Source organism: Myotis nattereri (genome assembly GCF_964212035.1).
Source record: "Myotis nattereri genome assembly, chromosome: 3".
NCBI classification, from domain to species: domain Eukaryota; kingdom Metazoa; phylum Chordata; class Mammalia; order Chiroptera; family Vespertilionidae; genus Myotis; species Myotis nattereri.
In genome coordinates this window covers 59,203,875-59,225,112 of record NC_138077.1, presented here as the reverse complement: position 1 = coordinate 59,225,112, position 21,238 = coordinate 59,203,875, and the positions used below count along the sequence as shown (strand labels likewise).

Sequence of the window (21,238 nt, the reverse complement as noted above, 5' to 3'; positions counted from 1 at the left end):
AACCTTGAGAAAGTTAGATACATGACATGTTCTAACTTCTTTTTAAAAAAAAAAAATATATATATATATATATATATATATATATATATATATATATATGTTTTTATTGATTTGAGAGAGAGAGGGAGGGAGAAGGATAGAGAGAGAAAAATATCAATGAGAGAAAAACATAAATTGGCTGCCTCCTGCATGCCCCCTACCTAGGATAAGCCCAAAAGCCAGGTATGTGCCCTGATTAGGAATCAAACCAGTGACCTCTGGTTAATGGGTCAACACTCAACCACTGAGACACACCGGCTGTGTCCTAATTTAAAACTATATCGCAGGGTGTGGCATGGGCAGGGCGGGGCTTCTGCTTGAGAAGGCCCTGGACCAGTGGGGCAGCGGTGCAGGGGCCGACTAGTCCCCATGGCAGCCACGCCAGAGCCACAGCCCTAGGAACACGGGCAGGAGAAGCCCTTTAAGCTCCTAGGAATTTTAGATGTCAAGAACATTCCCAGTGCATGGGACTCAGTTTTATATGGTTCATTAGAATCTGTTGTGGCTGGCCTTGGACTTTTTTTTTATTAACTAGTAGAATTAAAAGATCATGTGATGTTGGAGTAGGAGGATTTATCATTGTGACTTTAGGATACTGGTTCCATTGTAGGTATAATTATGCAAAGCTAAGAATCCAGGAAAGAATCACCAGAGAAGGAATTAAAAATAACTTTTCAAATAAAAGTACCCACCTTAATCATGAAAAAACAACAAAAACACAAACCAACAACAGCAGCAGCACCTGAACAGTCTCGAGCATAGAACCCAAATGTAACTGATGTCAGTGTGAGCCACGATGAGATCGACTGTGTAAAACATGGAATGCACCACAGGTCTTTCAATCAAGTAAATAAAGCATGTGTAAGTTGTAAAAAATAAAACTATATTGCAAAGCTAAAATAATCAAAACAGACATATAGACCAATGGAACAGAATAGAAAATCTAAAATATCCCCACCCATATGTAGTCAATTAAATTTTGACAGGGGTATCATAATACACATTAGGAAAAGAATAGTCTCCTTGATAAATGGTGCTGGGAAAATTGGATATTCAGATGCAAAAGAATGAAATTGGACAAAGCTTCCATCATATACAAAAATCATCTTGAAATTGATAAAAGCCTTAAATATAAGACCTGAAACCATCACATCCTAGAAGAAAACAGCAGAAAACTCATTGACATTGGTCTTGGCAATGATTTTTTTAATATGACACCAAAAGTAAACATTATAGTCAATGAAAGGAAACATAAGCAAGTGGAGCTACATCAAACTAAAAAGCTTCTGCACAGCAAAGGAAACCACCAACAAAATGAAGGCAAATCTATGGAATGAGGAAAAAAACTTACAAACTATATACTTAATAAGGGGTTGATATCCAAAATATATAAGGATTCATACAATTCAATTGAAACAAAACAAAACAAAACAAAACAAAAACATAAAAACAAGTAAACCTATTAAAAAATGAAAAGAGGACCTGAGTAGACTTTTTTTCAAAGAAGACATATAAATGCCCAACAGGTAAATGAAAAAGTGCTCAATGTCACTAAACATCAGACAAATGCAAATCAAAATCACAATTAAATATCACCTCATAGCTATTAGGATGGCATTCTCAGAAAGCCAAGTAATAACTGTCTGCAAGGGTATGGGCGAAAGGGAACTCTTGTACACTATTGTTGGGGGATGTAAATTGTTATATTCATTATGGGAAACACTATGGAGTTTTCAAAAAAAAGAAAAAGAAAAATAGAACAAACATATGACCAAGGAATCCCACTTCTGGTATATCTAAAAGAGGTGAAATCAGTATTTTGTAGAAATATTTGTACTCCAGTTTTTGTAGAAATATTTGTACTCCATTAATTGAAGTTTTATTCACAATACCAAAATATGGAAATAAGCTAAGTGTCCCCCAGTGAATCAAGTATAAAGAAATTGTCTGGGGGGTTGGGGGGGAATAAGAAAACATTGGACTTAAGTGACACATTAGACCAGATGGACATAGACGTTTACAGAATATTCCATCCAAAAGCATGAAAATACATATTCTTCTCAAACATACATAGAATATTCTCTAAGATAAACTATAATGTTATTCCATAAAGTAAGTCTTAATATGATAGGATTGAAATAATATCAGGCTTCTTTTCTGATCACATGGTATGAAACTAGAAATCAATTATAAGAAGAAAACTGGAAAATTCACAAATGCGGAGATTAAGCAACGTGCTACTGAACAACCAATGGGTTAAAGAATAAATCAAAAGAGAAATTTAAAAATATCTTGTGGTAAATTAAAATGGAAATACAATATACCCAGACTTGTGGAATGCAGCAAAAGCAATTATAAGAGGGAAGTTTATAGTGATAAAAACCTACATTAAGAAACAAGAAAGATCTCAAACAACCTAACTTTATACCTTAAGGAACTAGAAAAAGGACAAATGAAGCCCAAAATTAGTACAAATAAGAAAAAACCAGAGCAGAAATAAGTGAAATACAAATTAAAAAGACAGCAGGAAAGATAAATGAAATAGCTGACTTTCTGAAAATATAAATAAACTAGAGGCCCGGTGTACAAAAATTTGTGCACTGGGGGGGAGGGGGAGGGGTCCCTCAGCCCGGCCTGTGCCCTCTCGCAGTCTGGGACCCCTCGGGAGATAACGACCTGCTGGCTTAGGCCCACTCCCGGGTGGCAGAGGGCAGGCCTAATCCCTAGGTGCAGCCCCTAGTCGGGCTCAGAGCAGGGCCGATTGGGGAATTGGGGTGCCGCCCCCTGTCATGCACAGAGCAGGGCGGATTGGGAGGTTGCGATGCCACCCTCAGTCACCCTCAGGGTAGGGCCGATTGGGGGGTTGGGGCACCGCCCCCTGTCACACTCAAGGCAGGGTCGATGGGGAGGTTGTGGCGCCACCTCCTGTCACGCACAGAGCAGGGCCCATCAGGGGGTTGGGGAGCTCCCCCCTGTCCTGCACAGAGCAGAGCCCATCAGGGGGTTGGGGAGCTCCCCCCTGTCACGCACAGAGCAGGGCGGATCAGGGGGTTGGGGCCGATCAGGGGGTTGGGGCACCGCCACTGTCACCCTCAGGGCAGGGCCGATGGGGAGGTTATGGCTCTACCCCGTAACACACAGAGCAGGGCCCGTGGGGTGGGCGGGTTGGGGCGCCGCACCCTGTCACACACAGAGCCGCAGGGCGATCAGGAGGTTGGGGAGCGCCCCCCTATCAGGCACAGAGCAGGGCTGATCAGGGGGTTGGGGCGCCTTCCCCTGTCAGGAACAGAGCAGAGCCGATAGGGAGGTTGTGGCCTCGCCCCCTGTCACACACAGAGCCACAGGGCGATCAGGGGGTTTGGGCGCTGCCCCCTGTCATGCTGATCCCGGTGCTGGGAGGCATGGCCTGGTGCATGGGTGGGGGCTGGCTGGTTTGCCCTGAAGGGTGTCCCGGATCAGGGTGGGGGTCCTCACTGGGGTGCCTGGCCAGCCTGGGTGAGGGGATGATGGCTGTTTGCAGCTGGTCACACACCCTTCAGGGTGGGGATCCCCACTGGGGTGCCTGGCCAGTCTGGGTGAGGGGCTGAGGGCTGTTTTCAGGCTGGGACTGAAGCTCCCAACTGCTCCTTTTTTTCTTTTTTTTTTTTTTATTCTGAGCCAGCTTTAGTTCTGAGGCTCCAGATCTTAGGCCTCCGCTCCTGAAAGCAGGTATCTGGTTTATTTAGGTTCTACAATCGAAACTCTGTATCAACTCCAGGTCTGAGATCCCGGCTAGCTGAAAGCTGGTTTCTGGGGTTTTGTTTAGCTTCTATGTTTCAAACTGCCAGCTCAGAGGCCTGCAGCGGCAGGCGGGGAACGTTGGAGTCCTCCGTCACTGAGGCAAGCAAGCCTCATGTTAGTTTCAAGCTGCCTGACTGCCGGCTGCCATCTTGGCTGGCAGTTAATTTGCATATCGCCCTGATTAGCCAATGGGAAGGGTAGCGGTCATACGCCAATTACCATGTTTCTCTTTTATTAGATAGGATGAGGCCCGATGCACGAAATTCATGCATGGGTAGAGTCCCTAGGCTGGGCCAGTGATCAGGGCCAATCTGTCAGGTGATCAGGGGGCCCCCGCTGGCACCCGCCTTGGCTGGCTTGGGCCTGCGGGCTGGGGGCAGCTCCTGCGTTGAGCATCTGCCCCCTGACAGTCAGTGTGCATCATATTGTTCACTGGTCATTCTACTGTTTGGTCGATTTTAGGCTTTTATTATATAGGATAGATTCACCAAGAACAAAAGAGAGAGGACTCAAATAAAACCAAAAATAGAGTGAGACATTAAAATTGATACTGCAGAAATACAAAGGATCATAAGAGGCTACTTTACTCCAATAAACTGGAAAACCTAGAATACATCAATTCCTAAAAACATACAACATACCAAGACTGAATCATGAAGAAATAGAAAATCTGAACAAATTATTAGTAAGGAGATTGAATCAGTAATCAAAAACTTCCCAATAAGAAAAAAGTCCAGGACTAGATAGCTTCACTGATGATTTTCACCAAATATTCAAAGAAGAATCAATACCAATCCTCAACTTTTCCCAAAAAATAGAATAGAAGGGAGCACTTCCAAACTTATGAGTCCAGCATTGCCTCGATACCAAAAGAGCCAAGGACACTACAAGAAAATTACAGGCAAAGTATCTCTGATGAACAACATAGATGCAGAAACCCTCAACAAAATATCAGCAAACCAAATCTGACAGTATATTAAAAGGATCTTATGTTCGAGTGTGATGTATTCCAGGGCTGAAAGGATCTGCAAAACAATGTGTGATACATCACATTAACAAAATAAAGAATAACAATCATATGATCTTCTCAATAGATGCAAAAAAGCATTTGACAAAATTCAACATCTATTTATACTGAGTGGGTATAGAGGGAAAATTCCTCTATACATAATAAAGACCACATATGACAAGCCCACGCCTAACGTCATGCTCAGCAATGAGAAACTGAAAGTTTTTCCTTTAAGATCAGGAATAGGACAAGGATGCCCACTCTCACTACTTTTATTCAAGACTAGCAGCCGGTGCACAAAATTCATGCACGGGTAGGGTCCCTAGGCCTGGCCAGCGGTCAGGGCCAATCTGTGGGGCAACCAGCAGGGCGATCGGGGTCCCCGCTTGCACCTGCCTTGGCCTGGCACCACCTGCTCACCGGCCCTGCCCCCCACCACCATTGCCACTGGTCGCTGTCTTTGGGGCGACCAGCAGGGTGAGTGGAGCCCCCGCTCGCACCCGCCTTGGCCTGTCGCCACCCACTCACCTGTTTCACCATCCTGCCATGGTCCAGCTCTCATCGGGGCGCATCAGTGCTGGCAGCGCCTCTACTTCCGCCCGCTGCCAGCACTGCGTCACCCACACACGCCATGTTCCATGCCACCCCCTGGTGGTCAGCGCAAGTCTAACTTCCAGTCGGTCAAACCCCCGCCTGTGGGGACAATTTGCATATTAGCCTTTTATTATGTAGGATTATATAGGATAGTACTGGAAGTCCTAGCCAGAGTAATTAAGCAAAAAAAAAAAGTTCTTAAAATTGGAACAGGAAAACTACAACTGTCTTTATCTGCAGATGACATATATTAAAAAAGAACCCTAAAGACTCTTCCAAAAAAAATGTTAGACATATAAAGGAATCAGGAATGTTGGAAGATAGAAAATCATTATACAAAATCAGTTGCATTTCTATACACTAACAATAGACTATTATAAAGAGAAATTAAGAAAATCACCTTTATAATTGCATCAAAAAGAATTAAATACCTAGGAATAAATTTAACAAAGGAGGTAAAATATCTGTGTACAAAAACTGTAAGACATTCTAAAGAAATTAAAGAAGACACAAATAAATGAAAGATATTCCATGCTCATGGATTAGAAAAATTCATATCACTAGAATGCCCATAATACCCAAAGCAATCTACAGATTTAATGCAATTTCTATAAAAATTCCAATAATATTTTTCACATAAATAGAAAAAAATTTCTAAAATTGTATGAAGCCACAAAAGACCCCAATAGCCCAAGCAATCTTGAGAATGAAAAATAAAGGCATCACACTTTCTGGTTTCAAACTATATTACCAAGCTATAACAATATAGTATTGCACAAAATCAGACAGACACAGATCAATGGAACTGAAGAGAGAGCCCAGAAATAAATCCATGCATATATGGTTAGTTAATTTACAACAAAGGAGCCAAGAATATACTATATGGAAAGCATAGTCTCTTCAATAAATGGTGCTGGAAACACTGGGAAGCCACATGCAAAAGAATGAAACAAACTCACTATATTCCATACACAAAAACTGACTGAAATGGATTAAAGACTTGAAGATAAGATAGGCAACAATAAAACTCCTAGAAAAAATAGGAAGTAAGCTCCTTGGCATTGGCCTTGGTAATAATTTTTTGGATTTGACAGCAAAGGGAAAGAAAACAAGCAAAAATAAACAAGTGGCACTACATCAATCTAAAATTTTTTGTATCTCATCAACAAAGGAAACATCAACAAAATGAAAAGGCAACCTATAGAATGGGAAAAAATATTTGTAAATCATATCTGATAAGGGGTTAATAGTCAAAATATATAAAGAAGTCATACAACTAAATAGCAAAAAAAAATCTGACTTAAAATGGGCAGATAAACTGGATAGTCTTCAAAGAAGACATACAAATGACAACAGGCACATGAAAATCTACTCAATATCACCAATCAGAAAAGTACAAATCAAAATGATGAGATATCACCATACACCTGTAAGAATGGGTATCATCAAAAAGAAAAGTGTTGGTGAGGATGTGGAGAAAATGAACTCATACACTATTGGTGGGGATGGAAACTGGTATAGTCACTATGAGAAACAGTATGGAGGCTCCTCAAAAAATTAAAAATAGACCTACCATATGATCCAGCAATTTCACTTCTGGGTATATAGCCAAAGACAATGAAAACAGGATATCAAAGAAATATCTGCACTCGTATGTTCCTTTCAGTATTATTCACAATAGTCAAGATATGGAAACATCCTAAAAGTCCATGTCCATAAACAGATGAATGGATAAAGAAGATGTGATAGATATGTACATATACACAATAGATATTACATACAAGATTATTCTTCCATGAGAAAGATGGAAATCTTGCCATTTGCAACAATGATGGGCCTTGAGGGCATTATACAAAGTGAAATAAACTAGACCGGAAAACAAATATTCATGGTATCACTTATATGTGGAAGCTGAAAAATAAAAATGTCAAACTAAGAAACAGTAGAAAAGTGGTTGCCAGGGGGTGGAGGTAGGGAAAATATAGAGAGGTTTGTAAAAGGGTACAAACTTTCAGTTATAAGATGAATAAGGTCTGAGGATCTGATGTATAACATGGTGACTATAGTTGACAACACCGTAATGTATAACTGAAACTTGCTAATAGAGAAGAACTTAAATGTTCTCACCAAAATAAATAAATATGAGTGGTGATGAGTCATTTAATTAACGAGATGGTGGGAACCATTTTACAATGTACATGTATATCAAATCACTACAATGTATACATTAAATATCTTACAATTTCATATGTCAATTATACCTTGATGAAGCTGAAAATCTTTTTTTATTTCAAGTTAAAACATTCTATTCATCAGTAACAAAGCCTAAGGCAGTTTTCAGTAAGAGATTATTTTCCTAAAAACAGTAAATTTGGTCCCAAATAATTTGTAAAAATCTTCTTAAATGGATGTTTAAATGCAATAGAAATTAAACTTGGAAAAGAATGAGAAATAAAAAGGAAAAAGCTCATTGGAAGGTTGGATTTCAGAGACTAAACATTAAATTTAGAATATATAAACCTTTACTCATTCAAGGCATTTTAACTTTGACAAAAAAAAAAAAAATCATAGCCATGAAAACTTTCCTATGAAATAATCAGATTAAAGCCAGGAATAAAATTAAGCTGACTTCAAGGGAGATCTGTGATTCAGTCCCTTTGGTCTTTAGCTTAAAATTCATCAGAAAAATGTCGTAAAAATAATTGCTTAAAAACCTCAAAAGTGTCAGCAAAAATGTACATAAATATATAGCCTACTAGAGGCCCAGTGCACGAAATTTGTGCAGGGGCAGGGGTCCTTCAGCTCAGCCTGCACCCTCTCCAATCCTGGTTCCTCTCATAATCCAGAACCACTGGCTCCTAAGTACGCACCTGCCTGCTTGCCTGATGACCCTAACTGCTCCCCCCTGGCCTGATCGCCTTAACTGCCTAACTGCTCTCCCCTCCTGGCATGATCCCCCTAACCACCTAACTGCTCTCCCCTCCTGACCTGATCCCCCTAACCACCTAACTACTCTCCCCTCCTGGCCTGATCCCCCTAACTGCCTATCTGCTCTCCCCTCCTGGCCTGATCCCCCTAACCACCTAACTGCTCTCCCCTCCTGGCCTGATCCCCCTAACTGCCTATCTGCTCTCCCCTCCTGGCCTGATACCCCAAACTGCCTATCTGCTCTCCCCTCCTGGCCTGATCATCCTGCCTGACTGGGACCTTCTCCCTTCTGCCAAGGCACCGGCCTTCTCACCTTCTCCCTTCTGTCTTCTCCCAAGGTACCAGCCTTTTCACCTTCTCCCTTCTGCCTTCTCCCAGGGTGCTGGCCTTCTCACCTTCTCCCTTCTGCCTTCTCCCATGGTGCCGGTCTTCTCACCTCCTCCCTTCTGACTTCTCCCACGGCACCAGCCTTTTCACTTTCTCCCTCTGCCTGCTCCTGAATGGCACGGGCCTTTTCACCTTTCCCTTCTGCCATCTCCCCAGTCGCCGGCCTTTTCACCTTCTCCCTTCTGCCTTCTCCCATGGTGCCGGTCTTCTCACCTTCTCCCTTCTGCCTTCTCTCATGGTGCCGGTCTTCTCACCTTCTCTCTTCTGCCTGCTCCTGCATGGTGCTGGCCTTCTCACCTTCTCCCTTCTACCATCTCCCAAGGCACCGGCCTTCTCACCTTCTCCCTTCTGCTTCTCCCGGGGCGCTGCCTACCCTCTAGTTGCCTCAGGCTGGTCCCTGGTTCTCCCCGCGCCTCCCTGCTTCTGCCTATCTCTGGAGCAATGCCCTGTGGCATGCATAGGAGCTAATAAAGAGCTAATATGCTAATGGTTCGGTCATGACCCGTTATGGCATCCTGGGAATCTTTCTGTAATTTGCATATTACGTCTTTATATATATAGTTTCTTATTTGTCAAAAACACTGAAATAAAGAAAAATTATGTAAACCTCCGTTCTGGTGAGTATGATAGCAGAGATGTCCTCCTGCACCAGGTCAGTACAGCTCCCGGCATTTAGGCCCCAGCATCAGCAATGCTAAGCCACTGACAGTCATATCTTAACTAAAAGTAACTCAACTTTTAGTTACTTTTGGGCATTGTTATTGGCTGCAAAGCTTCTGAGTATACCTCCAAGGTTCTTCCTTAGAGTTTGAGCTGCCTAGTACCCTTAATAAATTCTTTTCCTGCCCTAACCAGTTTGGCTCAATGGATAGAGCGTTGGCCTGTGGACTGAAGGGTCCCAGGTTCGATTCCAGTCAAGGGCATGTACCTTGGTTGCGGGCACATCCCCAGTAGGGAGTGTTCAGGAGGCAGCTGATCGATGTTTCTCTGTCATCAATGTTTTTAACTCTCTATCCCTCTCCTTTCCTCTCTGTAAAAAATCAATAAAATATATATATTTTTAAATTATTTTAAAAAATTCTTTTCCTGCTTAAATTAAGCAAATTAAGCAAACAACTAATATTAAATCAATCAACAAGCCAACCTATCCTTCACCTAGGATTACATAAACAATGATTAAGAATGGAGGGGAGGAAAAGAAGAGTTATTGCTCAACTATAAAAGAAAACAAAGGTATAATAATGTGGGCTTTCAGACATTTTAACCAATTAATATAGGCTATATTTTATATGGTTAAATGAAGTCTTTTTACTTCACTTATTTTCATTGCTTTTAAAAGTCAATGCTTATTTTGATTTAGCATTATGTTCAACATTTATTTCACCATAGAATCACCCTCTGCGTCACAGGCATAATCTACTTTTTTACTTTCTAGGAATTGCATAGTGTATTAAAAAGTTTGTTTAACCAGACTCATTTATAATGTGTCAAATCTTCATTTATATTCTTCTATTAAACTTTGGCAAGGACTATATTAAAAATTTCAATTGTATTCAATAAAGTCATTTTTCAGTAAATCATTGCGCCTTACTTTATACAATTAAGTACATTAAATCAAATCTTGATTTAAAGGCACAATACAATCAGCTCATTTAAAGACACTTGTAAATTTTTAAAATTTGGGAATCTTTCTGTAAAATACAGAATAACAATTTCCCTTTTGCTTGAATGTTTTACAATTGAATTTTTAGAATGTTGAATTTTCTCTACATGGCATAGAGCTCCACACCTGGGCTAAAGCAGCCTTGTAATCAGGGAGCAGTTCTAGGAGACAGAAACCATTTAGTTGTGATAATATAGAAAGTGATTTAATACAAGAAACTAGGTGCTTAGCACATCACTGAAAGATTGGAGAAGTAAACTCTCAGCTTGGCCTATAGGTATGATGTTCATAAGGCCACCAGACAACCACTAGGTGAGAAGACACCTTTGCCACTGTTAGAAGCAAAGAATCAGAATACTATTGCCAACCAGTTGTTGAACTGAAGAACATTATTACAAGATCAGGAAATCTACCACAACTGCCTCTTGACATACAAAAAGCTTGTGACTGGACACTGGCAGGCTGCTTTCAAAGCAACACAAAATAAAAGTCTCCATTGTATAACACCAAAGCAGTGGAAAGATGGCTTCCATTCCATTTTCAAATTAATTGCCAGATTTTCTTAAGCCCTGCAAGGTCACCTATAAGGAAGCTGTAAGGAAGCCCAAGCCTCCTGAAAAAGCCACAATTGGCAGTCCCAACTGAACTCAGCCTTGGCACTGTTCCAGCCCAGGCATGTGAAGAAAGAAGCCTCCATGGATTCCAAGCCCCCAGCCATGCAAGTACCTGAATGAAGGCCCCTCACATCATGGGTATAACATCCCCACCTTGCTTCAGCTACTTAAATTATGGCCCACAGAATCTGTGAACATAATATAATGATTGTGATTTTACATCAGTAACATTTGTAGTGGTTTTTTATGCAATAAGAGCTAACAAATCATATGATATCATATATATTTTATGTTTCAATTTAGCATTTTTAAAGGGCATCATACTGTTACGTGATTATATACCACAATGTAGCTAAAGTTTTATGCTCAATTTTAAAGGATAGCTGGTGTCCAATTTTTTTCTATAAGAACTAAAACCATGGTGAATAATTTTATCCATAGAGGTTTTTGTTTTTCTTTTATATTTAGCATCACTTCTTTATCATAAATTTCCAGAATGATTGTGTCTGGGCTATGACTAAATTTCTTTCAAAATATTTTGTATCAATTCATATTTATCTTGAATATTTAGCATGATAGAAAAAAGTTTTAAAGAAAACAAATTTACTTCCATTTATTTAAAAAAATTTTTTTAATATAGTTTATTGATTTTTTTACAGAGAGGAAGGGAGAGAGATAGAGAGTTAGAAACATCGATGAGAGAGAAACATCAATCAGCTGCCTCCTGCACATCTCCCACTGGGGATGTGCCCGCAACCCAGGTACATGCACTTGACCGGAATCGAACCTGGGACCTTTCAGTCCACAGGCCGACGCTCTATCCACTGAGCCAAACCGGTTTCGGCTAAAATTTTTTTAAGTACAAAAATAAATCCTTTTTGTTAATCAGCCCTATTGAAAACAAAAATATATGGCCAAAAACCCTGGGCTTCCCAATATATGGTAATATAAGTTGGACCTTGTGAATCAAACATGAGAACCTGAGAACTACATGAGAACTACAGCATATTGAGGGACTAGCATGTTGAGCTGAAATGAAATAATATTCACATGAAACAGCCAGCAAGAAATGATAATAGCTAGGCAAGGGCTTTGACTTAGCAAGTGCAAGAGGTCCTGGCTAAGTAAACAAATTTTACTATTCCCAGGGCTCTCCCATATACTGTTGTACATGGCTAAGAAGGCTGCGAGTCTATCCCACATTCCTCTGGACAAGCAGTGAGCTGCAGAACAGGCATTACATCTGAGAAAGGGGCAACTTGGCCTAACTGGTATACCGGGGTGGGGGGGTATGTTTTGCAATTGCACCCTCGAAGTAGTTGCCATTTTCAAATTCACTGTAAGTCCTTGTTAGCGCCAGCTCTTGCCCTCAGAGTTCTTCCTATGTATAGGCCTAGATTTTATAGTGAAGGAGAGGTAGAGCTCTTGATTTCGGCCTCCCCATGGCTAACTCTTCGTGGGCTATTTCTGCCTTTGCACCTGGGAAATATGGGATTTCTGAGATCTATGTTAGTATGGAAAAATGACTGGCCTAAAGAGCTTGCATTACACAAGCCACTCCTAAACCCTCCCAAATAATTTTTGTGACCCTGGGTCCCAGTTTTTAAACATACAGACGCTCAAAGAGAAAATTGTTATTAGACTCCTGTCTCCATGAATACTGCTTATGTACCATTGGACAACTTCCTGAACCCTTTTTTCCTAAGTTTCCGTTTCCTTATATACAAAATCAGGATAATAAAGCACATACCTTGCAGGGTTGCTGTGAAGATTAAGTGAATAATGTGTATAAAATGCCTGGCATTTAAAATATTCAATAAACGTTAACTCTCATTTTAAAAAATAGTAAAGCACACTAGTGCATTCAAATCGTGAAGCCTAATTCTCATCCTTGCGTAAGCTGCAAGGGAATATAGGAAATGCATGATTTTAAGTTTTCAAATATGCAGTATAGAAGGCTGTACTGGAGGGGATACTGAGAGCCAGGGCCCCGGGTCCAACATGGATTAAACATGAATTCTCCCTTAAACTCTATTGTCTTTTTTCCAAACAAGAACATTTAAAACACATTCTGAATATTGCAGCCCTATGAGATGATATTTTAAATATCGCTTAGCATTAAGAAAAATAAGACATTTTTGTACAGTTATTTCCAAGTTTAAATTATATCAAAACAGAGCTAAACTCACATTCTAAATGAACAGTACTGTTTATCTTAGAAATGAGCAGTGTTAATTCTCTGAAACAAGAGTGACAATACTAATTTTAGTTCAGAGTTTACCATAAGCCAGGAAGTGTTCCTGTATGTGACATGTTTTATCACAAAATCTCATGAGGCAGATAATATTCCCAATTTACAGAAGAAGACACTAAAGCATAAACACTCCAATAATTTGTAAAACTAGTGAATTTGGATTTGAGCCCAGGCAGTCTAGCTGTAGAGTGAATATTCTTAGGTACCATTCTCAACTGTACACAATAAAATGCTTCCAGTCTATAACTTAATCTACAAGCATTTGAAGCACTTCCAAAATATAGGTGTTTACCTATATTAATCAAAAGAAAGTTTAGTACTGTATCCTATTTTGTATTGTCATTAAATGGCAGAATAGACAGTGAAGATATAGAATATTGAACTATGTTAACTAGTTCAATAAAATTTTTAAAATGAATCTTATATTTCATAAATATGACATTTTTGGCTAACTACTGAAATTGTGACTAAATTTTAAAATAGCAAGGACTTAGCCATCTTTCTGTGATTTGAACAAAAAGAATTCTCACTCTTCATAATTCTACACACTTGGATTCCTTTATATTAAGATTTAATTCTGATATTTATGCCTCCTCCTCTTGGCACAGATAATGTAAATGGACACTGCACAAGCCCAACTTCTCAGAGTTGCGGTTCTGGAAAACGCCTTTCCAGCGCTGATGTTTCCAAAGTAAACCGCTGGGGTCCTGGAAGACCACCTTTTCGAAAAGCACAGTCAGCTGCCTGCATGGAGATTTCTTTACCAGTTACAACAGAAGGTAGGTTAAACATACACATTTTTGTGGATACAGTTAAAATTTGGCACACCATGCATGGTATTGGGAGCTGGAGCACAGGGGACGGAGGTCATGCGTAAAAGATAAACAAAACAGTCAACTCTAGGCAGTGACTAACAGGGACTGGTTGGCTGTTGTCATGATGCCAAATCCATTCCCCACTCCCCCCCCTCCTTCACCTCTGAAACCAGAATGGCTCTGCCTATTGGGGGCTCCCACCTCCTCTGTACAAAGGGTGACCTATGCCTTAATCTGTTGTCTGTACTCCAAAGCTTAGTCTCATCTCTAAATTCTATTAAAACAACTATGTTTATAAACTTGCCAAGGGATAGGAAGGGGAAATTAGGAATACTATATTTTGTTTTCTAGAAAAAGAATAGTCTGAGAATTTATACTTAGTCTCTGTTTATAAAAATGACTCATAGTCTACCTATCAAGAGGGAACAGTGAGTGAAGGCAATAGAAAGAAGAATATGAGAAACTTGTACTCTGGAGTTTCTAAGAATACAACCTTCCTAATACCCTTTAACTGAGGTGGTTGGTGAGTTTATGCTTCTGGAGTGTGTGCACTGTTAAGTATTGATGAGCAGGAGAACCCGAAACCGTCTCGTGTTTTTTTAAGTGGGCTAAAGCCTCCGAGAAAGATTACCACTGTCGATCGGATAGCACTGTCCACAGCTCCTTTCTTGGCCCCACGCAATTAGGACTGAAATCCGATTCAAGGCAGGCAGCTGGGAACTAGTTCAGAAAGATAACATTTGCTCTTTGGCCTTGGTAAATAGTTCAATTTTTACAGCTGTAATTACTCCAGATATAGCAAAACCAAAACGTGCATTAAGGAAATGTATTTGCCATAGAGCATTTGTGATCCTTCAGGTTTGTAGCCACTATTTTGTCACTAAGTGGAAATTGCCAAGAAATCGTTAGGAATACTTCCAACAATTGATAGATAGGAAGCATAATTAAAATGGTACCAGAAATTCTTGTAACTTTGACTATTTAGACTGAATATTTTTTCCAGGTTAGAGGATATCAACTAACATGTGAGATGATGTAGAGAGAAAAGCATGGTGAACTGGAGAGTCGAGTTCTAGTCCCAGCCCTGCTTACGTTGATTTACACTCTGCACTTTAAGTCTATTCCTCTTCAAAATAACCTGGCGAACTGGATAAACTGCCTTCCAGATCAGCTAACAAAGAATAAAATTCTATGTCCCCTTCATAATTTTGGTTTTCATGGACTAAGTCTGACTTTACTTTTTCTGGAAGTACACTAACATTCAATCTTTGTTCTTTAAATGTCCACAGAGAGCCGAGAAAATTCCTATAGTCGTTCTAGAAGCTCTAGCATTTCCAGTATTGACAAAGACTCCAAAGAAGCAATTACAGCACTGTACTTCATGGAGTCCTTCGCTAGGAAAAATGACTCCACCATCTCCCCTTGTTTGTTTGTTGGAACTAGTCTGGGGATGGTGTTAATCATGTCCCTGAGCCTCCCTTCAGCAGAGGAACAAAGACTCACAGAGCCAGTCATGGTATTGCCAAGCGGTAAGAGTTTTTAGTTATTCCTTCTTTGTCACTTTTTAAAATTTAGATATAAGGTATTACAATACCTTCATTGTATTGATGTATTCTGTATAATAGGAACTATTGAGAATTTCATAAGTCATATACTATTTCAACATTTGTCATATTGCAACTTACCTTTCCTTTACAGTGGTTCTCAACCTTCCTAATGCTGCGACCCTTTAATACAGTTCCTCATGTTGTGGTGACCCCCAAACATAAAATTATTTTCATTGCTACTTCATAACTGTAATTTTGCTACTGTTATGAATCGTAATGTAAATATCTGATATGCAGGATGTATTTAGGCAATCCTTGTGAAAGGGTTGTTCGACCCCCAAAGGGGTTGCGACCCACAGGTTGAGAACTGCTGCTTTAGGGTAAAATAGCACAACCATTTCTATGGTAAGTAAACTGGAACAGCCAACCTAAACATTGCCTTGGAAAAGAAGTTCCTCAGAAGCACTGAACTGAAGAAAAACCTCAATGCAAAAGTTAAAAAGTTATTTTTAATGAACTGAAGCATTTCTCCAAAGTTCCATACCAGATCAGAGCCTATGAGTGTTTTTGTAGCATTCTTGAAGAACTCAGAACAATTAAGCTAGAAGTGTCTGACTTGAGGTGGCTCTAAAGTCTTTGATAAACTTCTCATCTTGTTTCACTCAATTTCTTTCCTTTTTATCCTGTTGCTCAAAACATATGTTGTATTCTCTTCCTACTTGAATTATCTTTTTTTCATTCAAAGAGATGAGTGAGATTCCTCCTGTTATTCCTTTTAATATTTTTTAATTTGTTCTCTTTCCTATTTATGATAAAAGTTATCTGAGAAACATTTCTAAAAAAAAGAATTTTATTAATATATAGCATAAGGGATTTTATTTTAAAAGAACACATATATATGGTATAGTAAGTTAGATAAAGTTGTATTTTCTTAGTTAACTGGTTGTGCTAAATTCGTATATATGAATTATTACTTACTAGAAGCCCGGTGCATGAATTTGTGCACCAGTGGGGTCCCTCAGCCTGGCCTGTGGGATTGGGCTGAAACTGGCTCTCTGACATCCCCTGAGGGGTACTAGATTGCAAGAGGGTGCAGGCCAGGCTGAGGGATCCCACCGGTGTATGATCAGGGCCAGGGAGGGACTCAGGCGGTTGGCCAGCCAGGAAGGGACCGTGGGAGGGCTCCAGGGCATATCTGGCCCATCTCTCTCAGTCCCAGTTGGCCAGACCCCAGCAGCAAGCTAACCTACCAGTTGGAGCGTCTGCCTCCTGTTGGTCAGTGCACGTCATAGCGACTGATCGACCTGTTGTCTGTCTGCCCCCTGGTAGTCAGTGCACATTATAACGAGCAGTTGAGTGGCCTTAGCATATCATTAGCATATTATGCTTTGATTAGTTGAATGGCTGACTGGACAACCGGACACTTAGTATATCAGGCTTTTATTATATAGGACTAGAGGCCCGATGCACGAATTTCATGCAGGAGTAGGCCTTCACTGCTCCAACTGCCTCAGCCCTCACAACCCTGGCTTCATCTGGAAGTTCATCCGGACAGTCATTCCGCTGTTCAGCCTGTTGATTTTTTATACTGCGCTTTTATTATTATAGATTTTAAGTGGAATAGCTCTCTCTACTAGTGTGGCAAATTCACATAAATGCATGTATATGGCTTAAACAACAGTTTATTTTCTCATACTTCTGAAGGCTAGAGGTCCAAGAGTGAAGTGTTGGCAATTTTGGTTTCTTCTGAGGCCTCTCCTAGATGTGCAGGGGGTCATCACTCTGTATGCATGTACCCCTGGGGGCTGCCTGTCCCAATCTCCTCTTCTTAGTCTGTTGGATTAGGGCCCACCCTAACAGCCTCATTTTAACTTAATCACCTCTTTAAAGTCTATCTTAAAGTCACAGTATGAGATACTGGCGTTTATGGCTTCAACATATGAATGGGGGCGGCGCACAATTCAAACTATAACATGCATTGTATTTTAGAAGTTAATCTATTTGAATCATTTTTAAATTCATTTTTAAGTTGTAGTTGACATACATTATATTAGTTTCAAGTGTACATTAGTGATTCGACATTTATAGACTTTATAAAGTGATCACCATAAGTCTAGTGACCATTTGACACCATAGATAATTATTACGATATTATTGACTATATTCCCTATGCCCATGACTTTTTTATAAATGGCAGTTTGTACATCTTAGTCCCCTCCTTCACTTTTTCACCCATCCCCCAAAACTCTGCTATCTGGCAATCATCAGTTTGTTCTCTGCATCTATGAGTGAAATAAGATAGAGGAAGACAAAAACTGTATGATTTCACTTATGTAGAATCTAAAAAATAAAATGAGCAAACAAAGCTGAAACAAACTCATAGATACAGAGGATTACTTTTTAAATTATAAATTTATTTCACAATAAGGAAACATTTTTTACTACATTTCTAATTTTAAAGAAATATGCACAATTCTTTTAGTTCTTAGCTCACTATTTAGTGAAATTGAGAAGTGTGGCTTTTTTTTTTTTTTAAGTTAACCAAATTGACAAACCTTTGGCTACACCAGTGATGGCAAACCTTTTGAGCTCAGGTTGTAGTAGGGAGGGAAGGTTATTTAGAAAACTGGAGTCAGGTATACTTCTAGCCATTGAGGCCTCCTTTAAGAAGGAATCCCTAATTAATTGTGCGGTTAGTTATTTACTGTAGACTGAATTGTTAAGATCTTACAGAATCTCTTAAATTTAAGCTTACTTCATAATGAGGTGTACTTCCAAAATAGTAGATTGTAATTTTGACTTGCTTAAGGTTTTTGTTGTTGTTGTTTTAAGTTAGGAAAGATTAAAGATGGAGTGATAAAGATTAATAATACATTGTTGGTAAAACTTAAAACCCTGTAAATACTTAATGCACAGAATATAAACAATCTTTTTGACCACAAATTAGGAAACAAAGCAGCTGTTTTGCAAGGGCAGCTTATTGAGAAATTGTCGTTTTGATGCTGACAGATTGCAAGTATCAGGTATAAGTAAAATGGCTTCAAAAATGTAGATTTTTTTAATCTTTTTAACCTACTTTAGGCTATCCCTAAATTAAGGATGCTAAGGTATTTATACTTAGAAAAGTTTTCCCTTGGTGGGTAGTTAGATGTGCTTTTCATTTTCTTTTTCTTTTTTTTTAATATATTTTATTGATTTTTTACAGAGAGGAAGGGAGAGAGATAGAGAGTCAGAAACATCAATGAGAGAGAAACATCGATCAGCTGCCTCCTGCACATCTCCCACTGGGGATGTGCCTGCAACCCAGGTACATGCCCTTGACGGGAATCGAACCCGGGACCCCTCAGTCCGCAGGCCGACGCTCTATCCACTGAGCCAAACCGGTTTTGGCAGGAGATGTGCTTTTATAGAAGGATCAATTCTAGATTAATTCTAATCATTCATTATAGCTTTTGGAATTATTTTTTTCTTCATGGGAGGTTGAGAGAGCTATTTTTTTTATACCCTGACCCTCAGACTAAAGGCCTAAGCCCCTACTCTCCTATCCTCTTCAGTTACCTAGCAGGATGTTCACAGGCCACACATTCTGGTTTTAAAGTGAGTTTAAAAACACAACTGAGATGTTAAAGCTCTAAACACGTTATTTTGAATGTGATAAATTTTAAGTACTTCAAATTATAAAGTACTTTCTAAATGGAATGTATTTTTATATATCACCTTCCCTTTTCATGTCTCTGTACACTCCTGAAGCCTATCAGCTTGATTAATCTTCTTACTCTCTCTACATGATGTTAAAGAACATAGGGTGGGGGGTGGGCATTGGAAGGCTGCTAGGGCACTGCTTACGGGAGAGTCTGGAAATGTCAAAAGGTCAATCTTCAAGTTACCTTCAAAGCTTTGTAGTATCCTGTCTTCTGGGACAGGTGAAAATCACCCACAGATAGTAATCTGGCCTGGATATTCAACTTGGAGAATGCAGGTGAGTAAACCTCTCTTCGGTATAAAGGTGGATTAGCCTGCCCAAGAGCCAAAGGTAGTTTGTTTTATTTCATATAATAAAAATTGTTAGCATGGACTCTAGATGGTAAAATTGCATTAAATGTATTCTGAGTGCTCAATTTCAGAAGAAGGAAAACAGCATTTTCTAGTGAATGAGCCTATGAGAGAAGTGGAATCAGATGGCATGATTATTTTTTCAGTTGAAATTATTTCAATAAATAAAAATTATACATTTTCTGAAATTTCCTTTTTAAAGAAAGGATTTTAAGGGGGACTATCCTATCTAATAATAGACAAACATGGTAATTGACCATACCTTCGCTACACCTCCCATTGGCTAATCAGAAGGATATGCAAATTAACCCAACCAAGATGGTGGCCTGCAGCCACACAGCTGAAGCAAGCAGGAGGCTTGCTTGCTTCAGCGATGGAGAAAGCCAAGGTTCCCCGCCTGCCGCGGCCCAGCTCTGAGCTCCAAAAACAACAAAGTTTCAATTATAGAAGCTAAACAAACCCCAGATACCTGCTTTCAGCAGGCCATGGCCACAGAGCTGGAGCGAGCAGGAGCCAGCTCTCAGCTCCAGTGACGGCAACAAAGTTTCAATTATAGAAGGTAAATAAATCCCAGAATAAAAAATAAAGAAAAAAAGGAGAGGCTGGGAGCTTCAGTCGCCAGCCAGCCTGAAAACGGCCCTCAGCCCCTCACCCAGACTGGCCAGGCACCCCAGTGGGGACCTCCACCCTAAAGGGGGTGTGGCCAGCCTGAAAACAGCCATCAGCCCCTCATCCAGGCTGGCCAGGCACCCCAGTGGGGACCCCCACCCTGAACGGGGTGTGACCAGCTGCAAACAGCCATCAGCCCCTTACCCAGGCTGGCCAGGCACCCAAGTGGGACCCCCACCCTGATCTGGGACACCCTCAAAGGGCAAACCAGCCGGCCCCCACCCATGCACCAGGCCTCTATCCTATATAATAAAAGGATAAACTGACCCTAACAGCAGAAAGACTGGGAATGACTGGTCACTATGACACACACTGACCACCAGGGAGCAGATGCTCAATGCTGGAGCTGCCCTCTGGTGGTAAGTGTGCTCCCACATGGGGGAGCTCTGCTCAGCCACAAGCCAGGCTGATGGCTGCCAGTACAGCAGTGGTGGTGGGAGCCTCTCCTGCCTCCTCAGCAGTGCTAAGGATGTCTGACTGCAGCTTAGGTCTGCTCCCCGCTGGCAAGTGTACATCCCCCAAGGGCTGCTGGGCTGCCAGAGGGCTGTCTGATTGCCAGCTTAGGCCCAATCCCCCGTGGAGCAGGCCTAAGCCAGCAAGTGGTCATCCCCCAAGGGGTCTCAGACTGCAAGAGGACACAGGCCGGGTTGAGGGACCCCCCGAGTGCACAAATTTTTGTGCACTGGGCCTCTAATATAGTATAAAGAAAGAACACTGGATTAGGAATCAGAAAACCTGAGTTCTAGTCTAGACTCAGCAACTAACTTGACTTGGCCCAAGTCTCATCATCTTTCTGGGTCTCCACTTTCTTATTAGTCTACTGAGAGTATACGACAAGTTGATGTCTTAGACTCCTGTCAGAACTAACATTCTATGAGTCCAGGTT

The 21,238-nt window shown here is 40.5% G+C and overlaps 1 protein-coding gene across 1 annotated transcript in view; it reads left to right on the top strand.

The window, feature by feature from the left end:
• The window catches only part of STXBP5L (syntaxin binding protein 5L), a 233,931-nt gene that overhangs the window by 200,239 nt on the left and 12,454 nt on the right, over nt 1-21,238 (top strand). The window contains exons 24-25 of the mRNA XM_081086880.1: nt 13,877-14,047; nt 15,373-15,612. Coding sequence (XP_080943006.1) covers nt 13,877-14,047; nt 15,373-15,612 — 411 coding nt within the window. The remainder of the gene's footprint in view (nt 1-13,876; nt 14,048-15,372; nt 15,613-21,238) is intronic.